The sequence below is a fragment of the Somniosus microcephalus genome, chromosome 13, assembly GCF_052327205.1.
Source record: "Somniosus microcephalus isolate GS21.2 chromosome 13, FLI_Smic_1.0, whole genome shotgun sequence".
NCBI classification, from domain to species: Eukaryota; Metazoa; Chordata; class Chondrichthyes; order Squaliformes; family Somniosidae; genus Somniosus; species Somniosus microcephalus.
Window position 1 is genome coordinate 154,525,207 of NC_140999.1, and position 21,979 is coordinate 154,547,185.

The following is a 21,979-nucleotide window of genomic DNA, read 5'->3' on the forward strand; positions in this document are numbered from 1 at the left end:
CATGAAGCGTATCAATTACTCAAACATTAAGAGTCATAAACTAATGAGTTCAACATATTTACAATATAAGTGTCCACTTTTTTCGTTCAGGAACTTTTCACGCTGCTTCTTGTAGCAGGCAGAGCTTTGTGATCGGTCTTTCCAGGGTACTGGTCTTGGTTTGCAAACAAACGCGACGAACGACGCCTCTGGAGTCTGGCATGGTCTTAATTATTTTTCCCATCAACCAAGAATTTCTAGGGGCTGAATCATCCACGATTAAGACAATGTCTCCGACAATGAAGTTCCTCTTTATTTTGGACCAATTTTGACGCTCCTGTAGCAGAGGTAAGTATTCTCTTGTCCATCTGGTCCAGAAAAGGTCTGACATATACTGAACTTGCCTCCACTTCTGACGGGCATACAGATCTTCCTTTTTGAAGACCCCCGGGGGCATGGCTGGCTGTGTTTTCAACAACAACAGGTGGTTCAGAGTCAGGGCTTCGAGGTCATTGGGATCATCTGATGTCTTAGTTATCGGTCGGTCATTAATGATGGCTTCAACCTCGCACAGAACGGTTTGGAGTCCCTCGTCGTCGAGCGCTTGCTGCTTCAGTACAGAACTGAGTAGTTTTCTTATGGTGCGTATCTGTCTTTCCCAGACACCACCATGGTGGGATGCAGCCGGAGGATTGAAGATCCACTTAATCCCTGTTTGCATCATGGCTTCCTGTATTTTAAGCCGATTCCAACCTTCAATAGCTTCCCGTAGTTCTCTCTCCGCTCCGACGAAATTAGTGCCATTATCAGAACGCATAATGGACACCTGACCTCTTCTACAGACAAAGCGCCGCAAGGCGTTAATACAGGAATCAGTGTCAAGCGTGTGTGCCACCTCAATATGAACTGCTCTGATGGTCAAACAAGTGAAAAGCACACCATATCTCTTGACAAGGCTCCGTCCTCGCTTTACCTCGAAAGGCCCGAAATAGTCCACCCCTACGTTTGTAAATGGGGGCTTGTCTGGTAACAAACGGTCTTCAGGCAGGTCTGCCATTTTCTGCTCCCCAGCTCTAGCGTGTAACCGTCTGCAAACAATGCATTCAGAGAGTATTTTTCTTATTACAGAATTAGCTCCTGGAATCCAGTATCTTTGTCTTAGCTTCGCAAGCACGTGATTCCTCCCACTGTGTCCAATACTCTGGTGTATATGCTGAAGAATGAGAGTAGCAACCCGGAGGTCCTTAGAAAGGATAGCAGGATGCTTGGCCTCCTCTGGCATAGCAGGTTTGTTTAGTGTCCCTCCCACCCTCAGTACTCCATCTTGCAGTATAGGGTCCAGCTTGTAGATATGACTACCTTTCTTGATTGGAGTATTTCGCTGTAAAGCTTCGATTTCTTCTGGGTATCTTTGTCTTTGACTGAAGCAAACTATCTCCACCTCAGCCTTGGCCAAATCCTCCATGGTCAATGAATTCTTACCCAATGTGGTCTTGTGCTGATGCATATACTGCTGTAGAAGCATTCTCTGCTTATCGGGGTTACTTTCAGACTGACTGATAGTGGCTCGGTACTCTTTTCTCTTACCGCTCAGGTGTAGCAGCAACTCTTTCAACCTTAGAAACCATGCAACTGCTTTCCTCAACTGGTGCCATCCTGAGAAATGGTTAACAAGCTTGTTCACTGTGTCAAAGTTCTCTTTCGTAGTTATGAGATTTACTGTGACTGATCTCTTGACTTCGACGTCGTCTTCAGCAATCTGACTTGGCATATCTGGTCTTTCTGGCCATGATCTCTCTGTTTCCAGCAGATAACTTGGGCCTTGTATCCAAGTTTCACTCCTCATGAAGTTTTCAGCCTTCAATCCCCGTGAGGCTTGATCTGCTGGGTTTAATGAGGTGTTTACATACCTCCATTGAGATGGTTGTGTAGCTTCTCTAATGGATGAGATTCTGTTTGCTACGAAGGTCTTGAAGCGTATCTTCTCATTCTCTATATACTTCAGCACCGTCGTGCTATCCGTCCAGAAGACAGATTCTTCTAGTGGGAGCTGTAACTCTTTCCGCATCGCCTGGTCAACTTTAACTGCAACAACCGCTGCCGTCAACTCCAGTCTCGGGATGGTGACCTGCTTCAGCGGAGCCACCCTGGATTTCCCCATGAGGAAGGCACAATGTTTCTGGCCCTGTTGATTTGTCAGCAAGAGGTAAGTAGCCGTGCCATAGCCGTCCTCACTGGCGTCCGAGAAATGATGTAGTTGAGCCGTCTTTGTAACTCCAAAACTCACGGGCTTGATGCATCTACTGACGTTGAAGCTAGAAAGTTGTTGCAAATCTGTCAACCATCTGTGCCATCTCTGAGCTTGACCTTCTGGAATATCTTCATCCCATCCTCTCTTGTCTCTACACAGCTCTCGTAGCATCAGCTTCACCGGCAGAATGAGTGGTGCCAGGAATCCAAGAGGGTCGTAGATGGAACTGACCACGGAGAGAATCCCTCGTCTTGTGGATGGTCTTTCGTTCACCATTATCCTGAAGTTGAACGTGTCTGACTCAATGCACCATTGTACACCAAGAGCTCTCTCGATAGGAAGGACATCGTGGCTCAGGTCCAGATCTTTGACTTCAGTGGCTCTTTCCTTTTCTGGGATAGAAGCTAGAACTGCTCTGCTGTTGCTTATCCACTTAGTCAGATGGAATCCTCCATTCGAACACAGAGTTCTAAGGTCTCTTGACAGTGCGATGGCATCGTCTTCTGTTGACACGGACTTCAGACAGTCATCGACATAAAAGTTTCTGAAGATTGTCTCCACAGCCTCTGATGGTGCTTTGCCTTTGCCATCTTCTGCAGTTTTTCTGAGAGCGTAGCTTGCACAGCTGGGAGATGATGTGGCTCCGAACAAGTGTACAGCCATTCTACATTCCACCATCGCTTGACTAACGTCGCCATCTGGCCACCAAAGGAAACGCAGGAGATCAGCATCTTCATCAGGGATTCTGACTTGGTAGAACATTGATTCTATGTCTGCCATCATGGCATCGAGCTCTTGTCTAAACCTAGTCAAGACGCCAATGAGGGTATTAGTAAGATCAGGACCTTGAAGCAGCTGGTCGTTCAGTGAAGTTCCTCTGAATGAGGCGGCGCAGTCAAACACTACACGGATCTTTTTCTTCTTTGGGTGATACACACCGTGATGAGGAATGTACCAGACCCTTCCATCGTCTCTGTTCAACTGTTCCTCGGGCACTTTTACAGCATAGCCTTTCGCTATGATGTTTCTCATGAAGCCTTTGTAGTCTTCGTGAAAGTCGGGGTTCTTGTTCAGCTTTCTCTTTAGACTGATGGCGCGTTGCTCTGCTATGCAGCGATTGTTCGGCATCTTCGCGGTCTGTCTTCTCAGTGGCAAACCAATGTGATAGTGGCCATCAATGAACTGTGTAGACCTTGTCATCAAATCCATGAACTGATGGTCTTCTTGTGACATCTCTGTCTTTTCCTCACAGCTGCGTTCTGAAAAGTCTGCGTTGAACTGCTGTATCAACAGCTCTTCAATGCTTGCGATAGAGATGCGATTAACTGTGACATTTTGTCGTTCCTCCTTGTTCGACTTGTTGCCATCATCTCTCCTTACCGTTCCATTGACTACCCATCCAAGGGCTGTCCTGATGGCGTAGGGTCCGTCATCCTTGCTGTTTATCACCTGCCATGGCTCCATAGTTTTGTAGGCATTGGTTCCAATTAATAGGCCAATTTCTGCTTCAATGTATGGGAGATGCACCTTTTCTAGGTAAGGCCATCTATTCACATCCTTCTGCAGGGCTAAGTTCCCTATTCTAACAGGAATCTCCCTCTGTGTGAAAACATTAGGCAGGTCTATGAAGTCCTTCTCTTCAAGTCCACACACTTCTAAGTCTGACAGGATATAACTTTGCATTGACTTCTCATGACCCATGGTGCGTAATAGGATTTCTGTTCTTCTGCCTCTAACGTTCAGCTGTCGCATGAGTGATTCTGTGCAGAACGTTGCTGAACTACCTGGATCCATGAAGGCGTAAGTCTCCACAAGCTTCTCGCTCCTCTTAGACTTGATCTTTACTGGTACGATGGCAAGAATACAATCACTGTCACCGGCCCCAGTGAGTCCACAAGTCTCTGGTTCTAGCGACACCAGAGCACTTGAAATAACCTTCTCGTCGGTATTGTTTTCTTCACTCTTCTTAGAGACTTGTTCTTCTTTATGGATATGCAGCAGACTGGGATGTTTCCGAGTGCACTCTCTGCATGTTGTTCTTTGCTTACAGTTTCTACTCAGGTGCCTCTGAGAGAGACATCCAAAACATAGGCCGTTGTACTTCAGGAATTCGATTCTGTCCTTATGTGGCTGTGCTTTGATGTCGCTGCAGAAATCCAATGTATGATTCTTCTGGCAGAATAAGCATGGCTTCTGAAAGGCATTAGCAGGCGTCACTGTGCTGCTCTTTTTGGGAGATGAGTTCTGGGGCCTTTCTTCCTCGGCCTGAGTGACGATAGTTGCAAAGCTGCTTCCCCTGGAACCACCTTTCCTGAGAGTCTTTGATTCAACAGGCTTGGCTTTCACTCTTCCATCGGTGGTCGGGCTGGCGTCCTGGATGTTTCCAAACAATGGGTCCCTAGCAATTTTAGCCTGTTTGTCTATGAAATTCACTAAGTCTGCAAACCTGGCTCTACTTTTCCGTCTCTCTATTATCTCAAAGGCTGTTCTTCTCCATTGTTCTCTCATCCTGTAAGGAAGCTTAGAGATGATGATTCTCATAGTCGTAGGATTGTCCATCTCTTCCATGAATTCAACATCCTCCATGGTGTTGCGACATCCTATGAGGAAAAGAACATATGCGTTCAATGCCTCTCCGTCCTCCGATCTGATCTGTGGCCACTTGGTAGCCTTTTCAATATATGCAGTGGCTATCTTCAGCTCGTTACCATAGTGCTCCTGCAGTAACTTCCTGGCTTCTATGTATCCCCGGTCCGGTTTCATGTGTTCACAGCTTCTGACCAGGTCTTGTGGTTTACCACTGGTGTACTGTCCCAGGTAGTACAACTTATCACTGCTGCTCTCTGTTTTGGAGTCAATGGCTTGTTCAAAGGATCTGATGAAGGGCTTATACTTGAGTGGGTCGCCTTGGAACACTGGTATGTCTCTTTGAGGGAGTCGAAACAGAATCTGTTGTTTTACAAGCATCTCTGTAATTTCGTTCTGACGTTGCATCACTCGGTATAGGCTTCTCCCTGTGTCTTCAGGCCTCTGGTGGTCATCAGCAGGGTCTAGTCTAGACCGTCTGACGTCTGGGGTAGCATCACGTGCTCCTGTTAGTGGAGAGGCCACTCTTCCACGCTGTAATGCCAGGGGATTGCCTTCGGACTCTCTTGTAACTCTTGAAGGTGCCCTGGATCCAACTCTATGTGACAACATTGACTGGCAGTATTCGCTCCCGCCGTCCCGTGAGCCTTCATAATCTTCATACGCACTCAACCTGGCGTCTGAGACCGCGATAGCTGTTTTTATCTCCAGCTGTTCTTTCTTTGCCTGCACCTGGGCCTGTTGGGCCTGCAGTTGGGCCTGTTGGGCCTGCACTTGGGCCTGCAGTTGGGCCTGTTGGGCCTGCACTTGGGCCTCTTGGACCTGCAGTTGGGCCTCTTCCCGTTCAAGAGCTTGCTTCTCCGCTAAAGATGCTGCGCGCGCCATCAACGCCGCCCGTTCAACCTCCTCTTTCATGCGTCGCGACAAGCTTGTGGTAGAAGCGACTGACCTGCGTCCAGAAACAGAGCTACCTTCTTTTCGATTTTTGCTCAGTCTGGCGGAAGTCTCTGAAATGCTATCGTCTGGTCCGACTTCATCGTCAACTTTATCTTTCTCTGCTGTATCAGCATCTTGACGAATCTTTAACATCCACTGTTCTGTGGCCTTGATATAGTCCTTAATGCTGGTTGATTTAAGATCAAACCAGTTGTGCTGATCAGCGTTTCCCTCTTCTTCAGACAGAAGTGCTAATACATCTTCATTGAGTACATTAAATTCTTCATGCAGCTTGGAGAAATCGTAATACATTATGTCTTCAGCTTTCTTAATATTAGCATTATCTTCCATGAGACGATCAATTATCTTCATTTTTCCAGTTATCTGAGCTAATTTAGCCTTCCTTGCACCTATGCTTCTATGTAACTTCTCTTCCATTGCCTTTGGGGGGAGCTTTATTTCCCTCTTTTGGCCAGCAATCCTTCTGGCTGGGGGAAGCTCCTGGCTCCGTAAGGCCTCGGCCATTTTACCCACAGCTGTTATTTAGCTTCTCAATAGAATGAACAAAGCAAGTAACAGTCACTGTACCTTTGCTTTCTTATATTGTCGTCTGGCTCCGTGACCATTCATGTATACGTTTGCCGACGATTCCGTCCTTTCCTTCTTAGGGAGCAAGTTTTTGACTAATGTCTTAGTTTCCAAACAGGCAGCCACTGAGCTGTGGGGCTGTTAACAACGAGTAGACGCGTGTTGAAATAAAACGTTCCCAAACGTAGCTTTGTCTTTTAAACTGTTTACTATAACACTTCACAAACGGAATTACAAAGCAAACACGTATAAACGAACACGGTCAAAAACTGTATTGCTCCAAACCTCACAACTTCTGCCTCCTTCAGCCACGTGGAGTTTAAACTGTAAAATGGCTGCATACCATGTGTGGCTTAGGGACTGTACCATTGTGGCAAGAATGAAGGGGGTGTCTCGGACTATACTACTGGAGCAAGAAAATAGGGGGTTTCTTAATACAATAAGTCAATCAGGTAAATTAACTGTATTATGCTATTTAACCAATATTTTAAAGTATTTTCTTAAGCTTTTATGGTTCTTACAAAGGGGAACCAGTGGATGTGGTGTATTTGGATTTCCAAAAGGCATTTGACAAGGTGCCACACAAAAGATTACTGCACAAGATAAAAAAAATCACAGGATTGGGGGTAATATACTGGCATGGGTGGAAGATTGGCTATCTAACAGAAAACAAAGTGTTGGGATAAATGGTTCATTCTCGGGTTGGCAATCAGTAACCAGTGGTGTTCCGCAGGGGTCAGTGCTGGGACCCCAACTCTTTACAATCTATATTAACGATTTGGAGGAGGGGACCAAGTACAACGTATCCAAGTTTGCCGACGATACAAAGATGGGAGGGAAAGCAGTGAGTGAGGAGGACATAAATAACCTGCAAAAGGACATAGACAGGCTAAGTGAGTGGGCAGAAATTTGGCAGATATTTGGCAGATGGAATATAATATTGGAAAGTGTGAGGTTATGCACTTTGGCAGAAAAAATCAAAGAACAAGTTATTATCTAAATGGAAAGAAACTGAAAAGTGCTACAGTACAAAGGGATCTGGGGGTCCTGGTGCATGAAACACAGAAGGTTAGTGTAGTGTATGTGCCTTTAAGAGCCCCAGGTGTGCTGTAATGCCGGTAATTGCCACTCGGGCTATATAAGCCTGTATATTGTGTATATCCGTTAGAACCCCCCCCCCCCCAGACTTTGCTTAGTAAATCCCTATGAACCAACTCCTGTCTTCAGTGTCTTTATCAACACACGGACACGACAGTGGCGACGAAGTGGAAACGGACTTACCTGCAATTCGGCAGCACCTCAAGGACATCGATTCCGCGGGCGTCCAGAAGACTCAAGGAAGTGAGAAAAGCTTTATCACCACCAGCTGGCCAAGCTGGTGGCAGGTACTGCGCTAATCCTTCCTGGGCATCAAGCTGGGGCTCCAGCGGCTGGCTCTACAGCTGAGACAGGCAGCGAAATCGGAGGCAAGCAATAACGGACTGGGAGGGAGCACTCGGGAGACGGCCGGCGCGGCAAGCAGGTCAGCGTTCAGACCTGGAGAGAAACTCCGGCGGGAACGAGTCTCCGACAGTAAATTAAAAAAAAGAACGGAAACCACGGTAAACAGCGTTGTCATCGGCAGCAGCAGCGGGAAAGCATGGGAAGCGCCATATCTTTGCTGCAGAAAAGAAAAAAAAGCGCGGGAAGCGCCATATCTTTTCTGAAATGCCTAAGTCTGGCAATATTGATGCTTTTGATAGCAAAATAGAGGATTGGACCACATACGTGGAAAGAGTAGAGGTATATTGCACTGCAAATGGAATAGAAGATGAAAAAAAAGCTTCAGTACTTCTGAACTTAATGGGCGCAAAGGCATACGGGCTGTTACAAAATTTAATCACTCCAGCCAAACCAAAGGACAAGAATTTTAAAGAAATTGTTGATACCCTGCAAGAGCACTTAAACCCAACACCGCTGCTGATAGCGGAACGATTCAAGTTCTTCAAGAGAAATCAACACAAGAATGAAAGTAACGCTGATTACCTAACCGGATTAAGAAAGCTATCAAAGTACTGCCAATTCGGGGCAGGACTATCAGATTATCTTCGAGACAAATTCATTTGCAGTCTCTTAAGTGAAGGAACACAAAAAAGGCTGCTTTCTGAAAAAGATTTAACATTGGACAAAGCTTTCAGTATGGCTGTATCATACGAAGCAGCAGCAAGAGGAGCTGCAGAGATACAACAAAAGACACAGGACTTCGGCACCCATGAAATGACACAGGGTTTCGAAAGATGTTATCGTTGCGGCAGATCCACCTATAACCAGAGGGACTGCTGGTTCAAGGACAAAGCATGCAGGCAATGCGGAAAGATGGGACACATTGCACGGGTATGCCGATCTGGACAAAATAAATCCACGGACAGGAAAAAAATCAATAAAGAAAAGTACAGGAAGGTACAAATGATGACGGACAGTAGCTCCGAAGACCAGAAGAGCGATAACGACTTCGAAAACAAGAGACTAAGCTGTCTCAAATTACATAATGTACTTGCCAAAGATGATTACCAAACCATTTGGGTTACCCTCACGATAGCAGGGTCCCCAGTTAAAATGGAGCTAGATACAGGATCAGCTCTAACCGTAATAAATTGACGGGATTACGAGGCGCTATTTTCGCATATGCCTCTAAAAGACACATCCATTATCTTAAAAACATATACGGGGCAGAAAGTATACCCCAAAGGAAAAATAAGGGTGCCTGTTGTATACAACGGCAAAGAAATACAAAAGTTGTATTTATACATTCTACAAGATGGTGCTCCACCGTTGTTGGGACGTGAATGGATCAGAAAGATACCTTTAGACTGGCACTCCATTCAGGCACTGACGGTAAGCAGTAAGAAAAAAAACAATGATGACCTCATACCTGAACGATTAAAAGACATCTTGGCCAACGCCAAAGAAGTGTTTCAAGAGAAACTAGGAACCTTGAAAGGCATCACCGCCTCAATAAAAGTGGAAGATGCAGCAATTCCCAAATTTTTAAGGCAAGACCGATGCCATACGCAATACGTCCAGCAGTCGAGGCAGAGCTGGAGAATTTGGAAAAAGCAGGCGTATTATCCAAAATAGATTGGAGCGAGTGGGCAACACCCAGCGTTCCAGTCATGAAAAAAGCATTGAATTGAATAAAGATAAATCTGAAGAACAGAGAAAAATTCGCATCTGTGGAGACTTCAAGGTGACTGTAAACCCGGTCCTTCATACAGTACAGTATCCTCTTCCGAGGATAGAAGATATTTTCGCCTCACTATCCGGAGGGAAACGTTTCACCAAAATTGACTTGGCACAGGCATATCTACAGATGGAGGTTGAGGAGGCCTCTAAAAAGTATCTCACGATAAACACACACAAAGGCCTGTACCAGTACAATCGACTGGTTTTTGGAGTAGCATCAGCTCCAGCTATCTGGCAAAGAGCTATGGAGCAAGTCCTGCAAGGGATTCCGGGGACTCAATGCTACCTAGACGACATCCTTGTAACAGGAGAAAACGACAATGAGCACCTTGCCAATTTGGAGCAGGTGCTCACTAGGCTGAAAGAACGGGGCCTACGAGCGAATCGCCCCAAGTGCGAATTTTTCCAAAATCAGATATCATATTGTGGCCACATAATTAATAATGAAGGGTTGCATAAGTCACCTGAAAAAATTGAAGCGGTCATAAAAGCCCCAGCACCTGAAAATGTTTCACAATTAAGGTCGTTCCTGGGATTAATAAATTACTATCATAAATTTTTACCGAACTTATCAACTCTTCTACACCCTCTTAATGAACTTCTACAAACAGGAGTGATTTGGAAATGGAACGAAGACTGTAAACGTGCCTTCCATAAATGCAAAGACTTAATCACATCCGAAGAAGTTTTGGCTCATTACAACCCATCACTGCCAATCAGACTGGCGTGCGATGCATCCCCTTACGGCATAGGAGCAGTATTATCCTATAAATTCCCTGATGGCTCAGAACGGCCGATAGCTTTTGCGTCACGCTCATTAAACTCAGCTGAGCGTAACTATGCCCAAATCGACAGGGAAGCACTCAGCCTGGTATGGGGAGTGAAGAAATTCAACCATTACCTACACGGACAAAAATTTACCTTGTTGACTGACCATCAACCCCTCATCTCCATATTCAACCCTAAAAAAGGTGTTCCCATTATGACAGTGCAAAGGCTACAGAGGTGGTCCCTTTTTCTAGGGGCACACCAATACAACATAGAATACAAAGGATCAAAACAGCATGGGAATGCTGACGGTTTATCGCACCTACCGTTGCCAATGGTAGAAGAGGCACCTACAGTAGACCCAGTAGAGATGTTCCACTCTACCATAGTGGAATGTCTACCAGTAACAAATTCTGCCATTGAAAGGGAGACGAGAAATGACCCTACTCTCTCACGGGTCTACGATTTAACAGTGAAGGGATGGCCAGCACATGGCGAACCACTGTTGCCAGCATTCTCGCAAAGAAGAGAACAGCTGTCAGTGTGCCGAGGAACCTTGATGTGTGGATCCAGAGTGGTAATTCCACCCAAACTCCAGGATAAAGTGCTAAAGGAGCTTCACGAGGGGCATCTGGGTGGAGTGAAAATGAAGAACCTAGCTAGGGCGTTTGTATGGTGGCCAGGTATCAATGGAGACATCGAAGAAATGACCAAGAGCTGCCTAGGATGCCAGAAGGTCCAAAACGCTCCACCACAAGCCCCTCTACATCCATGGGAGTGGCCCTCATCTCCCTGGCAAAGGGTGCACATCGACTTTGCTGGTCCATTTATGGACTCAATGTTCTTAATCGCGGTTGATGCACACTCCAAATGGCCGGAGGTAATAAAGATGTCCTCCACCACCACGGAAAAAACCATCACAGTATTAAGGACCATATTTGCCAGGAATGGGCTGCCGGAACAGATCTGTTCTGATAATGGACTGCAATTTGTGTCCGAAGAATTCAGAAAGTTCTTAAAAAACAATGGGGTTAAGCACTACACGTCCGCCCCATACCATCCCACCACCAATGGATTGGCTGAAAGGTTTGTCCACACCTTCAAGAAGGCCATAAAGGCCATGGGTAATGAAGACATAAAACTTCAGCACAAGGTGGATAACTTCTTATTCGCATACAGGAATGCAACACATATGGTTACCAACCAAACTCCCGCCATGATGTTCTTCAATAGAAACCTAAGATGCCGGCTGGATTTGGTCAAGCCCAACATCAGAAGGGACGTGGAGAACCGGCAGTTTCAAGGCATGAATGAAAGGCCAACTAGAACCTTCCAGATAGGTCAACAAGTTTTGGCCCGGGACTACCGTACCGAGAAATGGCAGCCTGGAACTATCTGCACACGACTAGGACCACTGATGTATACCGTGGACATCGGAGAAAGCATAATAAGGCGCTATGCTGACCAAATCATAAAGTCATCCAAAAAGGGACAACCTACACCACAACTCTATACATCTAACGATGAAGTAGAGATACCCATATCTACCTCCGATCCGGTGATACTGGAACCCGACACTGGCATTCAAGTCGAATCAGCCTTGCCAGAAGAACCTACTACACCACCAGAAACTACTACACCCCCGAGGCGTTATCCAGACCGAGTCAGGAAGCCTCCTGAGAGACTGACTTATAATTAATTAACGACAGCAATGTATATTATTTTGCTTATAACATGTAATTAATAATTACTTAAAATATGTACTGGTTAGCTAAAAGGGGAGGAATTGTAGTGTATGTGCCTTTAATAGCCCCAGGTGTGCTGTAATGCCGGTAATTGCCACTCGGGCTATATAAACCTGTATATTGTGTATATCCGTGAGAACACCCCCCCCCAAGACTTTGCTAAGTAAATACCTATGAACCAACTCCTGTCTTCAGTGTCTTTATCAACACACTGACACTACAGTTAGTATGCAGGTACAGTAGGTGATCAGGAAGGCCAATGGAATCTTGGCTTTTATTGCAAGGGGGCTAGAGTATAAAAGCAGGGAAGTCTTGCTTCAGTTATGCAGGGTACTGGTGAGGCCACACCTGGAATACTGCATACAGTTTTAGTTTCCATATTTAAGAAAAGATATACTTGCTCTCGAGGCAGCTCAGAGAAGGTTCACTCGGTTGATTCCGGAGATGAGGGGGTTGACGTATGAGGAAAGGTCGAGTAGGTTGGGCCTCTACTCATTAGAATTCAGAAGAATGAGAGGCGATCTTATCAAAACATATAAGATTGTGAGGGGGCTTGATCGGGTGGATGCGGGGAGGATGTTTCCACTGATGGGCGAGAGACTAGAACTAGGGGGCATAATCTTAGAATAAGGGGCTGCCGTTTCAAAACTGAGATGAGGAGAAACTTCTTCACTCAGAGGGTAGTAGATCTATGGAATTTGCTACCTCAGAGAGCTGTGGAAGCTGCGACATTAAATAAATTTAAAACGGAGATAGACAGTTTCCTAGCTGATAAGGGAATTAAGGGTTACGGGGAGCGGGCAGGGAAGTGGACGTGAGTCCAGGTTCGGATCAGCCATGATCCTATTGAATGGCGGAGCAGGCCTGAGGGGCCGTGTGGCCTACTCCTACTTATGTTTATGTTCTTATAACAAAAACAGATTATCTGGTCATTAACACATTGCTGTTTGTGGGACCTTGCTTTGCGCAAATTGGCCGCCACGTTTCCCACATTACAACAGTGACTCCACTTCAAAAGTACTTCAGTGGCTGTAAAGCACTTTGAGACATCCGGTATATAAATATATAAGTCTTTCTTTTCTGAAGAAAAACTGGAGCAGGAAAGTACCTGTGCTACCAGCTGCTTTCCTGGTTTGGTGCATAATAATACAACCATGTCAATAATAAGTCTGTTGACATTTTTTTGTCAGGAAAATGGGAACTGCCCTGGACCCATCAGCAATTTATGAGCCGACTTTACACCCACACAGACACAGTTGCCAGGATTTCCTCAGTGGTTCTCCTGATCGGCCACCATTCCCTACTACACCAGGTAAAGAGTTGTTTCTACTGATTCTCCAAAGGTACAGCAGCCGAACGGGAAAACACTGAGGAAATTCCTGGTGTATTATTCTCCATTTGATGTCACATATCTTGAAGTGCCAGCCATATTTCACTACAGGATAAGAAAAGCAGCATCTTACAGCGAGCTGAGAAAATTACATTATCACTTGTGGGCTTAACACATGATGAACAGAGACACAGTCATAATTGATCCTAATTAGTTATATGTACAGATACTTCTAAATCCTATTAAAGCAGAGTGTATTGAGTTTCAATAAACCTTTGCCTTTCGGAGACAGATGCAGTTAAGAAGTAGGTACAGCTTTATGATTGCGGTGAAATACTTTATTGGTCACAAAGTAGTTGCATTGCAAAGGATGTACAGTTCTCATTCCCATCCTGGCACTGTGAATCTCTCCAATTCCAGCATTTTAAAAGGGGAAACTTAATAGGGAAAGGTGGGGTGGCTATGTTAATAAAGGAAGGAATCACTGTAATACAGAGAAATGATATTGGGTCAAAAGATCAGGATAATGAAACAGTTTGGGTGGAGGCAAGGAATAATAAGGGGAAAAAACACTAGTGGGCATAGTCTATAGGCCTCCGAACAGTTGCAACTCTGTTGGACGGAGTATCAATCAGGAAATAGTTGAGGCTTGTAATAAGGGAGCATCTATAATTATGGGGGATTTTAACTATCATATTAATTGGACAAATCAAATTGGGCAGGGCTGCCTTGAGGATGAGTTCATTGAGTGTATTAGGGATGGGTTTCTTGAGCAGTATGTAACTGAACCGACCAGGGGGCAAGCAACCTTAGATCTGGCCCTGTGTAACGAGACAGGATTAATTAAAAATGTCCTAGTAAAAGATCCCCTTGGAATGAGTGACCATAACATGGTTGAATTCCATATTCAATTAGAGGGTGAGAAGGTTGGATCTCAAACAAGCGTGCTAAGCTTGAATAAAGGAGACTATGAAGGTATGAGAGTGGAATTGAGTGGATTGGGAAAATAGATTAAAGGGTAAGACGATACATGATCAGTGGTGTACATTTAAGGAGTTATTTTACAACTTCCAAAAAATATATATTCCACTGAGAAGAAAAGGGTGTAAAAGAAAAGTCAGCCATCCGTGGCTAAGTAAAGAAATTAAAGATAGTATTCGACTAAAAACAAGGGCATATAAGGTAGCCAAATCTAGTGGGAGGATAGAGGATTGGGAAAACTTTAAAAGACAGCAAAAAAAACAAAAAGATTGATTAAGAAAGGGAAGATAGATTATGAAAGTAAATTAGCAAAAAATATAAAATGATAGTAAGAGTTTTTATAGTTATATAAAAAGAAAAAGGGTGGCTAAAGTAAATGTTGGTCCCTTAGAGGATGAGACCAGGAAATTAATGGTGGGAAATATGGAGATGGCAAAAACACTGAATGAATATTTTATATCAGTCTTTACAGTAGAAGACACTAAGAATATCCCAACACTAGACAAACAGGGGGCTATTGGGGGGGGGGGGGGGGGGGGAAGGAGGTAAACACGATCAAAATCACTAAGGAAGTGGTACTCGGTAAAATAATGGGACTCAAGGCGGATAAATCACCTGGACCTGATGGCTTACATCCTAGGGTCTTGAGGGAAGTGGCGGTAGGGATTGTGGATGCATTGGTAATAATTTTCCAAAACTCCCTGGACTCAGCAAAGGTCCCGGCAGACTGGAAAACTGCTAATGTAACGCCCTTATTTAAAAAGGGCAGTAGACAGAAGGCTGGAAACTATAGACCGGTTAGCCTAACATCTGTGGTAGGTAAAATATTGGAGTCCATTATTAAGGAGACAGTAACAGGACATTTGGATAATCATAATTTAATAGGACAAAGTCAGCATGGTTTTATGAAGGGGAAGTCATGTTTGACAAATTTGCTGGAGTTCTTTGAGGAAGTAACATATAGGGTGGATAAAGGGGAACCAGTGGACGTAGTGTATTTAGACTTCCAAAAGGCATTTGACAAGGTGCCACACAAAAGATTATTGCTTAAGATAAAAAATCACAGGATTGGGGGTAATATTCTGGCATGGATAGAGGATTGGCTATCTAACAGAAGGCAGAGAGTTGGGATAAATGGTTCATTCTCAGACTGGCAATCAGTAACTAGTGGTGTTCCGCAGGGGTCAGTGCTGGGTCCCCAACTCTTTACAATCTATATTAACGATTTGGAGGAGGGGACCGAGTGTAACATATCAAAGTTTGCAGATGATACTAAGATGGGAGGGAAAGTAGTGAGTGAGGAGGACATAAAAACCTGCAAGGGGACATAGGCAGGCTAAGTAAGTGGGCAGAGATTTGGCAGATGGAATACAATACTGGAAAGTGTGAGGTTATGCACTTTGGCAGGAAAAATCGTAGAGCAAGTTATTATCTTAATGGCAAGAAACTGGAAAGTACTGAAGTACAAAGGGATCTGGGGGTCCTGGTGCACGAAACTCAAAAGGTTAGTATGCAGGTGCAGCAAGTGATTAAGAAGGCCAATGGAATGTTGGCTTTCATTGCTAGGGTGATAGAATATAAGAATATAAAAATAGGGAGGTATTGCTTCAGTTGTACAAGGTATTGGTGAGACCGCACCTGGAATACTGCGTACGGTTTTGGTGTCCATACTTAAGAAAGGACATACTTGCTCTCGAGTCAGTACAAAGAAGGTTCACTCGGTTAATCCTGGGGATGAGGGGATGGACATATGAGGAGAGGGTGAGTAGATTGGGACTCTACTCATTGGAGTTCAGAAGAATGAGAGGCGATCTTATTGAAACATATAAGATTGTGAAGGGGTTGGATCGGGTGGATGCGGCGAGGATGTTCCCGATGATGGGTGAAACTAGAACTAGGGGGCATAGTCTTAGAATAAGGGGCTGCTCTTTCAAAACTGAGATGAGGAGGAACTACTTCACTCAGAGGGTGGTAGGTCCATGGAATATGCTGCCCCAAAAAGCTGTAGAAGCTACATCATTCCATAAATTTAAAACAGAAATAGACAGTTTCCTAGAAGTAAAGGGAATTAAGGGTTACGGGGAGCGGGCAGGAATTTGGACATGAGTCTAGGTTCGGATCGGTCATGGCCCTGTGAGTAGTGGAGCAGGCCCAGGGGCCGTGCAGCCTGATCCTGCTCCTATTTCGTGTGTCTAATTCTGTTAGATTCATGAGATGGTTCTGTGATAGTAGATTGGCGGTTAGGATCAGATCAGCCATGATCTTATTGAATGGCGGAGCAGGCTCGAGGGGCCGATTGGCCTACTCCTGCTCCTATTTCTTATGTTCTTATGTAACCACGGTTTCAGTTCAGTCATTTTTGAATATATTTCATATCCACTATAGCTCTTCAATCAATCAACAAATGACCGACTTGTCCCAGTTTCTTTGCACATGTGTACATACCACTGGTGATTTTCTGATTTGTTGAGCATGAGCACCAATTCAAGTTTCAGTGGCCAAGTTTTGAATAAAAGAACACAGCATCACACTAGTTAGTGCTCAGAGACTGGAGAATGCAGCCAATCTCAGCACATGCCATTCCCTGAACAGGACTAACTTTTGTTTTTTTAAAGAATTATATTTGGCAATGTGCTTATTTAAAAATGTAATTAACCTCCACTCTGTGCAAATGCATTTTGGCGTTGTTTGGCAGAAACTAGTGCAACAGATCAGAGATGTAAACAGAAAATGGCTTCAGAGAAACTTCACTACAAAAAAGGAGTTTTATAATTTCAATTAGTCAACTTCTATCTTGTAAAATGATTGTGTTGGACCTTTCAACAAGAAAGCATGCTCTGCTGTGATCGACGAGCCACACTGCTGTACATATTTTGGGATAAAAAATTCTCTTTAAATACTATGCAGTTCAATTATTAAATGAACACAGGATTAAGGCACACACAATCCTCAAATGCAAATAAAAATTTATTGGCTAACAGGTTAAAACTGACATAACCTAACTATTTCAATAAAATAACATTTAAAATTAACCAAACTCACTGTACAACTGTAGAATTACAGAAGAAAAACTACATCATGAACCTGATGTATTTACAACATTAGCAAAACAATGGTTACTAGCATCATTATAAACAACAATGGCTTTCTGACAAATTTTAATAAGTCACTGGATGAAAGTGCACCTCTTCCTTGCTGGTCTTTGATAAAGAAAGTATTGCACTGGTAATGACAGAAACTGTTACAAGGGCTTGGTCCCTTCCTTAATCTAAATCAGGAGAAATGATTGTCTTAGTTTTACAGATCTGTGAATTGACATCTTCCAAACAAGAGGTGCAATTGAGGGCTTTAAATGAAACAGAATTGTGTTAATGTTCCTGAATGTTTTAAACAAGTAATTGCAGCATACCAATAAACAGATTAGACAAGAGTCAGAATAACGGTGCCATTTTCTCTTTGTACAGGGTTAAGTATTTTAAATTGGGTGTGTAACTATATGTACAATTTTTCTATTAACAGACATTTTTGTTACTACAATGGATTACTATTTGGGATCCAAATTCATTGGATACTTCATTTTCCACTGAATACAAACAACATATTATAGTCAATATTTGACCTAAATACAGACCGAGCAGACAGACAGCACCAAGCCACGTGAGGCTGCTAAAATATCCATTTATATTGACATGAAATTTAAATTGTCTGGTCCAATTTCAAATTTTGGAATTTTAGTCTGGTACACAGAGAGCCAAGGAAAAAAGTTGCCTGATTTAGCCACAATGAATTGATCTTCCATATTATGCAATGTAGGAAAAACAAATTGGGAGTCAGTTAAAAATGCCTGTCATTTCTTAATTGAGTCATTTATTGTGCAGAAAATTTCCATAACATATAGTGCAGTCTAACCCAAATCCATAAAAGGCATTATGTGACTCAGCACTGCTGGGCTAACAAGGGGAAAAGGTCTTGATCACTTTCCAGTGGGCCCTGGTAGAAAGTGTGCATGTGTGGACATTGGGCGAGGACAGGGCCAGACTCAACTTTAATGGGCCCAAGGTAGAACAGTCTGCCAGCAATCCCCATTTAGCTCACACAAAGAATGAACACTTGTGGGAGGCAAAAGGATGTCCAGCACCTGTGTGATCGTACCCAGCAAGAGCCTTTAGGAGAAGAGTGAAAATTGGGTGGGGAGAAGGATTAAGGAAGAAAAAGAACTGAAGTATTGCACGTTCATAGAATTCATCACATAGATACAGTCTCACTAAGTTGTCATAGTAAATTTCCAGATCTGTTGTTATAACTCTGCTGAGTAATGCAGGACTAAATTACCACTAGTCTAGAGTAGAATGGCACTGAAAACATCCAACACTGCTCAAATATCGAGCTCATGAAAAGGATGCAGAGTTTCTCTGCTGAAATACTGGAATATATGATTTTTCACATATGCATATGGCTCAGCTGAACCAAGCATCTTGGGCTTGGCACATGGGTCAATCATGTATTTCTCAATCCATTACAACCGGCACTGCTTCAGTGAAGATGGAGAAGATAGATTTTGGTGATGCAATGATCTGCTCCCTGGACTACAGACACTGCCGGAAATGACTGGATTTGAAATCATGGAACATTAGGAAAATGTGAGCTCTGAACTGGAATTAAATCAAATGCAGTTACTTCACTTGTTTACATCACCCTCCTCAATTCTAACCCAAAAGTTATTTTAATTCACAATTTAAAACATATGTACAAACAAGTAAAGCTACACATTCAGTATCCACTCAGCCAGTAACATGGTCAGCATTACTAAAACAATTACAAGAGAAGATATTTTACATTTAAAAGAAAATAGGTTATAATCATAAAATATTTACCTTGTTAATACTGAACACATTTTTATCCTAACAAAAGCAGGTGAATTCAGGAGCTTAGAATTCTACAAGTTTTAAGGCACTATCACCGGGCTTCAAAATTTAACCAATTAACTTTTAGCCCCGAGACAACTGCTTCAACATTTAGCTATTGTGCAAATACACCACAGAATTCTTTTAAAAGTTAATACTAAAACCAAAATTCTTACAAAAAAGTCTCTTTCTACTTGTGACATAAAACAGAACAAAGGATGGATCAAATCAGATAGTTTTCAAATAATTCTGCCCTTAATATCAGAAATTTCAAACTAAAAATTTTGATATATACTGAGGCTAAAATAATGTGGCCTATCTTCTTTTTCTTAATGACATGTCTGTCTGACTCCAGTTCTTCTGTTATTAATCCAACTGTTGACATGGTGTGTGTGTCAATTTGTACTGTTCCAGAAGTATGTGGAATTAAGTACTGTACTTGGATGTAAACATAAGGTGCACTACTGTAACCTTAAGAAATGTCACCATTTCATCTTTTGTCACAAAAAAATTGAAATAAAAATGTAGACAACAATTTAATGTTGGAGATTTATCCATTGTTGCTCAATTAAAACGTGGATGCTAATACCGTCAGCCATGACAATGAAGCTCCTTCCAACAGTATAAAATTGTCAGAAATACCAATGCTCACTGCCATCATTTGTAGGCTTGTAAGTGGGATTCTGCAGGATTCAGGCAGAATTTGTAAAACCCTACTGAGAGGTTTTGACAAATTTGAGGTGCTTTAGATTTTATTGTAATTCTATCCTAAAATGCCAACAGATTAATTTTCATTTCTCATTTGAACTCTTAATTTCTGCTGATAATAGCTGGTTTTAGAAAGTAAATGGAAAATTGAACTAATTGATTCAGAAGGAGGAACACAATCTGGGCCAGTCCAGGAGACCATATTCAATAATGCTGTCTTAGAAGCAATACAAAAAGCATAATAGCAAGGGGTGCGTGATAATGAAGGGAATGTTTACATAGTTTGTTGATTAAAAAGGGAATTAACAGTACAGGATAGATCAGGTGCTCTGGTAATGCAGAATGTTAATGAGATCCTACTGTAGCTACACAACGTATAACAGCTGTGTGTACAGTATTGCAGATGTTTTCAAGTGTACATTATGTAACAGGTACTTTTTAAAAAGAAATACTAGCTGGAGCTTCTCTGCCAACTCCGCAACCTATTTGTATAACATCTTACTTTATTTCAGTCAGGTACGTGCAAGGTGGCTGATATCTGAAAACAAGGTCCATGCATAGTCCTTAGTTTATGAGATGCATATGTAAATCAGTAGAATTCCAACACTGGAAAAAAACATGCTCAAGCACATCACCACACTGGTACACACTTGGCACCAAAATCTGAAAATTCCATGCATGACCAGGCATCCACATAACTGAGGTTCTTAATTCTGTAGCTGTTCATTAGGTTGGTATGACTACGTATCCAGAAGCTGATGGAGAGTGGGCCAAACAGTCAACTATCTCTGTGCTATTAATGGAAATATGGGCAAAAAGGACAGCTCTGTCCCTGTGCTGCTTGCTATACTGCCATTGTATTGCTGTGCATACACAGACACTCCACAGTTTGACTAAGAAAATGCAGACACCACAACATTGTACAACGTCCCAGCTCCAACTCTCTGGAAGGTCTCAGGAAGCCTTTTAAAAAGAAGCATCTTTCATAGGTCTCCGTCTGAAGGTGGTTGACAGAGCCGGTATAGTCTAGGAGGAAATAGAAGGAAATTACTAATGAAGTGCATTTTCAAATTTACAATCCATCTTTCTCTATGGAGAAAAACAACAGCAATATAGTCCTTCAGTACTCGAAATGGAGAAAAGCACAGCCCAAGTAGAGCTGGCCCTGGGATTCTGAAGCTTCCAGTGCAGCTGGTCTATACGCTCCCCAGATTATCACATTACACTGAATAGGTCACGGAGGGTGAAATTGCTTTTCAGTGGTAGAGCGAATCAGCAGCCCATTTTGCACCGCACCCGATTTTCTTTTCCATTGACTGCTGATTCGCCATCGCCCATTTCGCACTACCCCCAAAAGCCAATTTCAACTCTTGCATCCCAAATGGAAGACAACTCCCATTAGCAGAAAATTAGAAGTATCCTTTGCTCCCTTGCCCAACAAATTCTGCTGTATGTGTTCCACAATATTTTTTAATGCTGGAATCAGAACAAAGTAAATTATTGAACACTGCCCACTCACTGCATTTTTATGTATTCCATATCAACTACGAGCTGGTTTTTGGGTGTTAAAGAAATGCACATTTTCCTCAAACTTCCAAGCAAACCCAGGCTCATTTACCAACCCCTTTTCAAGTAAGTTACTCTAAAATCCCCATCTCCAACCAGATCACCAATACAATCATCTGCATCCTGATAGTTGTAGTTTTCTTCCCATACCATTTACCAGCAGGCTGGGACCCTCCATATTAGGTGCTTAAAGCTAGCTCTGAGCCCAAGATTGCTGAACATTCTTACACAGAAAAAGTCTTCCAACCTCCTAAAATGCTCATTGCCCATCCTTGCAGTGTTACAGTTCTGGGCTCTTAATTAGTTGCCTTATCTGATCATACCACATCCCAGTCTGGCAATTACTGAAGTCAAAGGCAAATACCTACATGTATATACTGGTTTACATGTACATGCCTTGTAAGCAATTTCATTT

At 43.1% G+C, this 21,979-nt stretch overlaps 1 protein-coding gene across 1 annotated transcript in view; it reads right to left on the reverse strand.

The window, feature by feature from the left end:
- Positions 1-17,335: 17,335 nt before the first annotated feature.
- prex1 (phosphatidylinositol-3,4,5-trisphosphate-dependent Rac exchange factor 1) overlaps positions 17,336-21,979 on the reverse strand; it is a 242,446-nt gene continuing 237,802 nt past the window's right edge. The window contains exon 40 of the mRNA XM_086005396.1: positions 17,336-21,024. Coding sequence (XP_085861522.1) covers positions 20,982-21,024 — 43 coding nt within the window. The 3' untranslated portion in view covers positions 17,336-20,981. The remainder of the gene's footprint in view (positions 21,025-21,979) is intronic.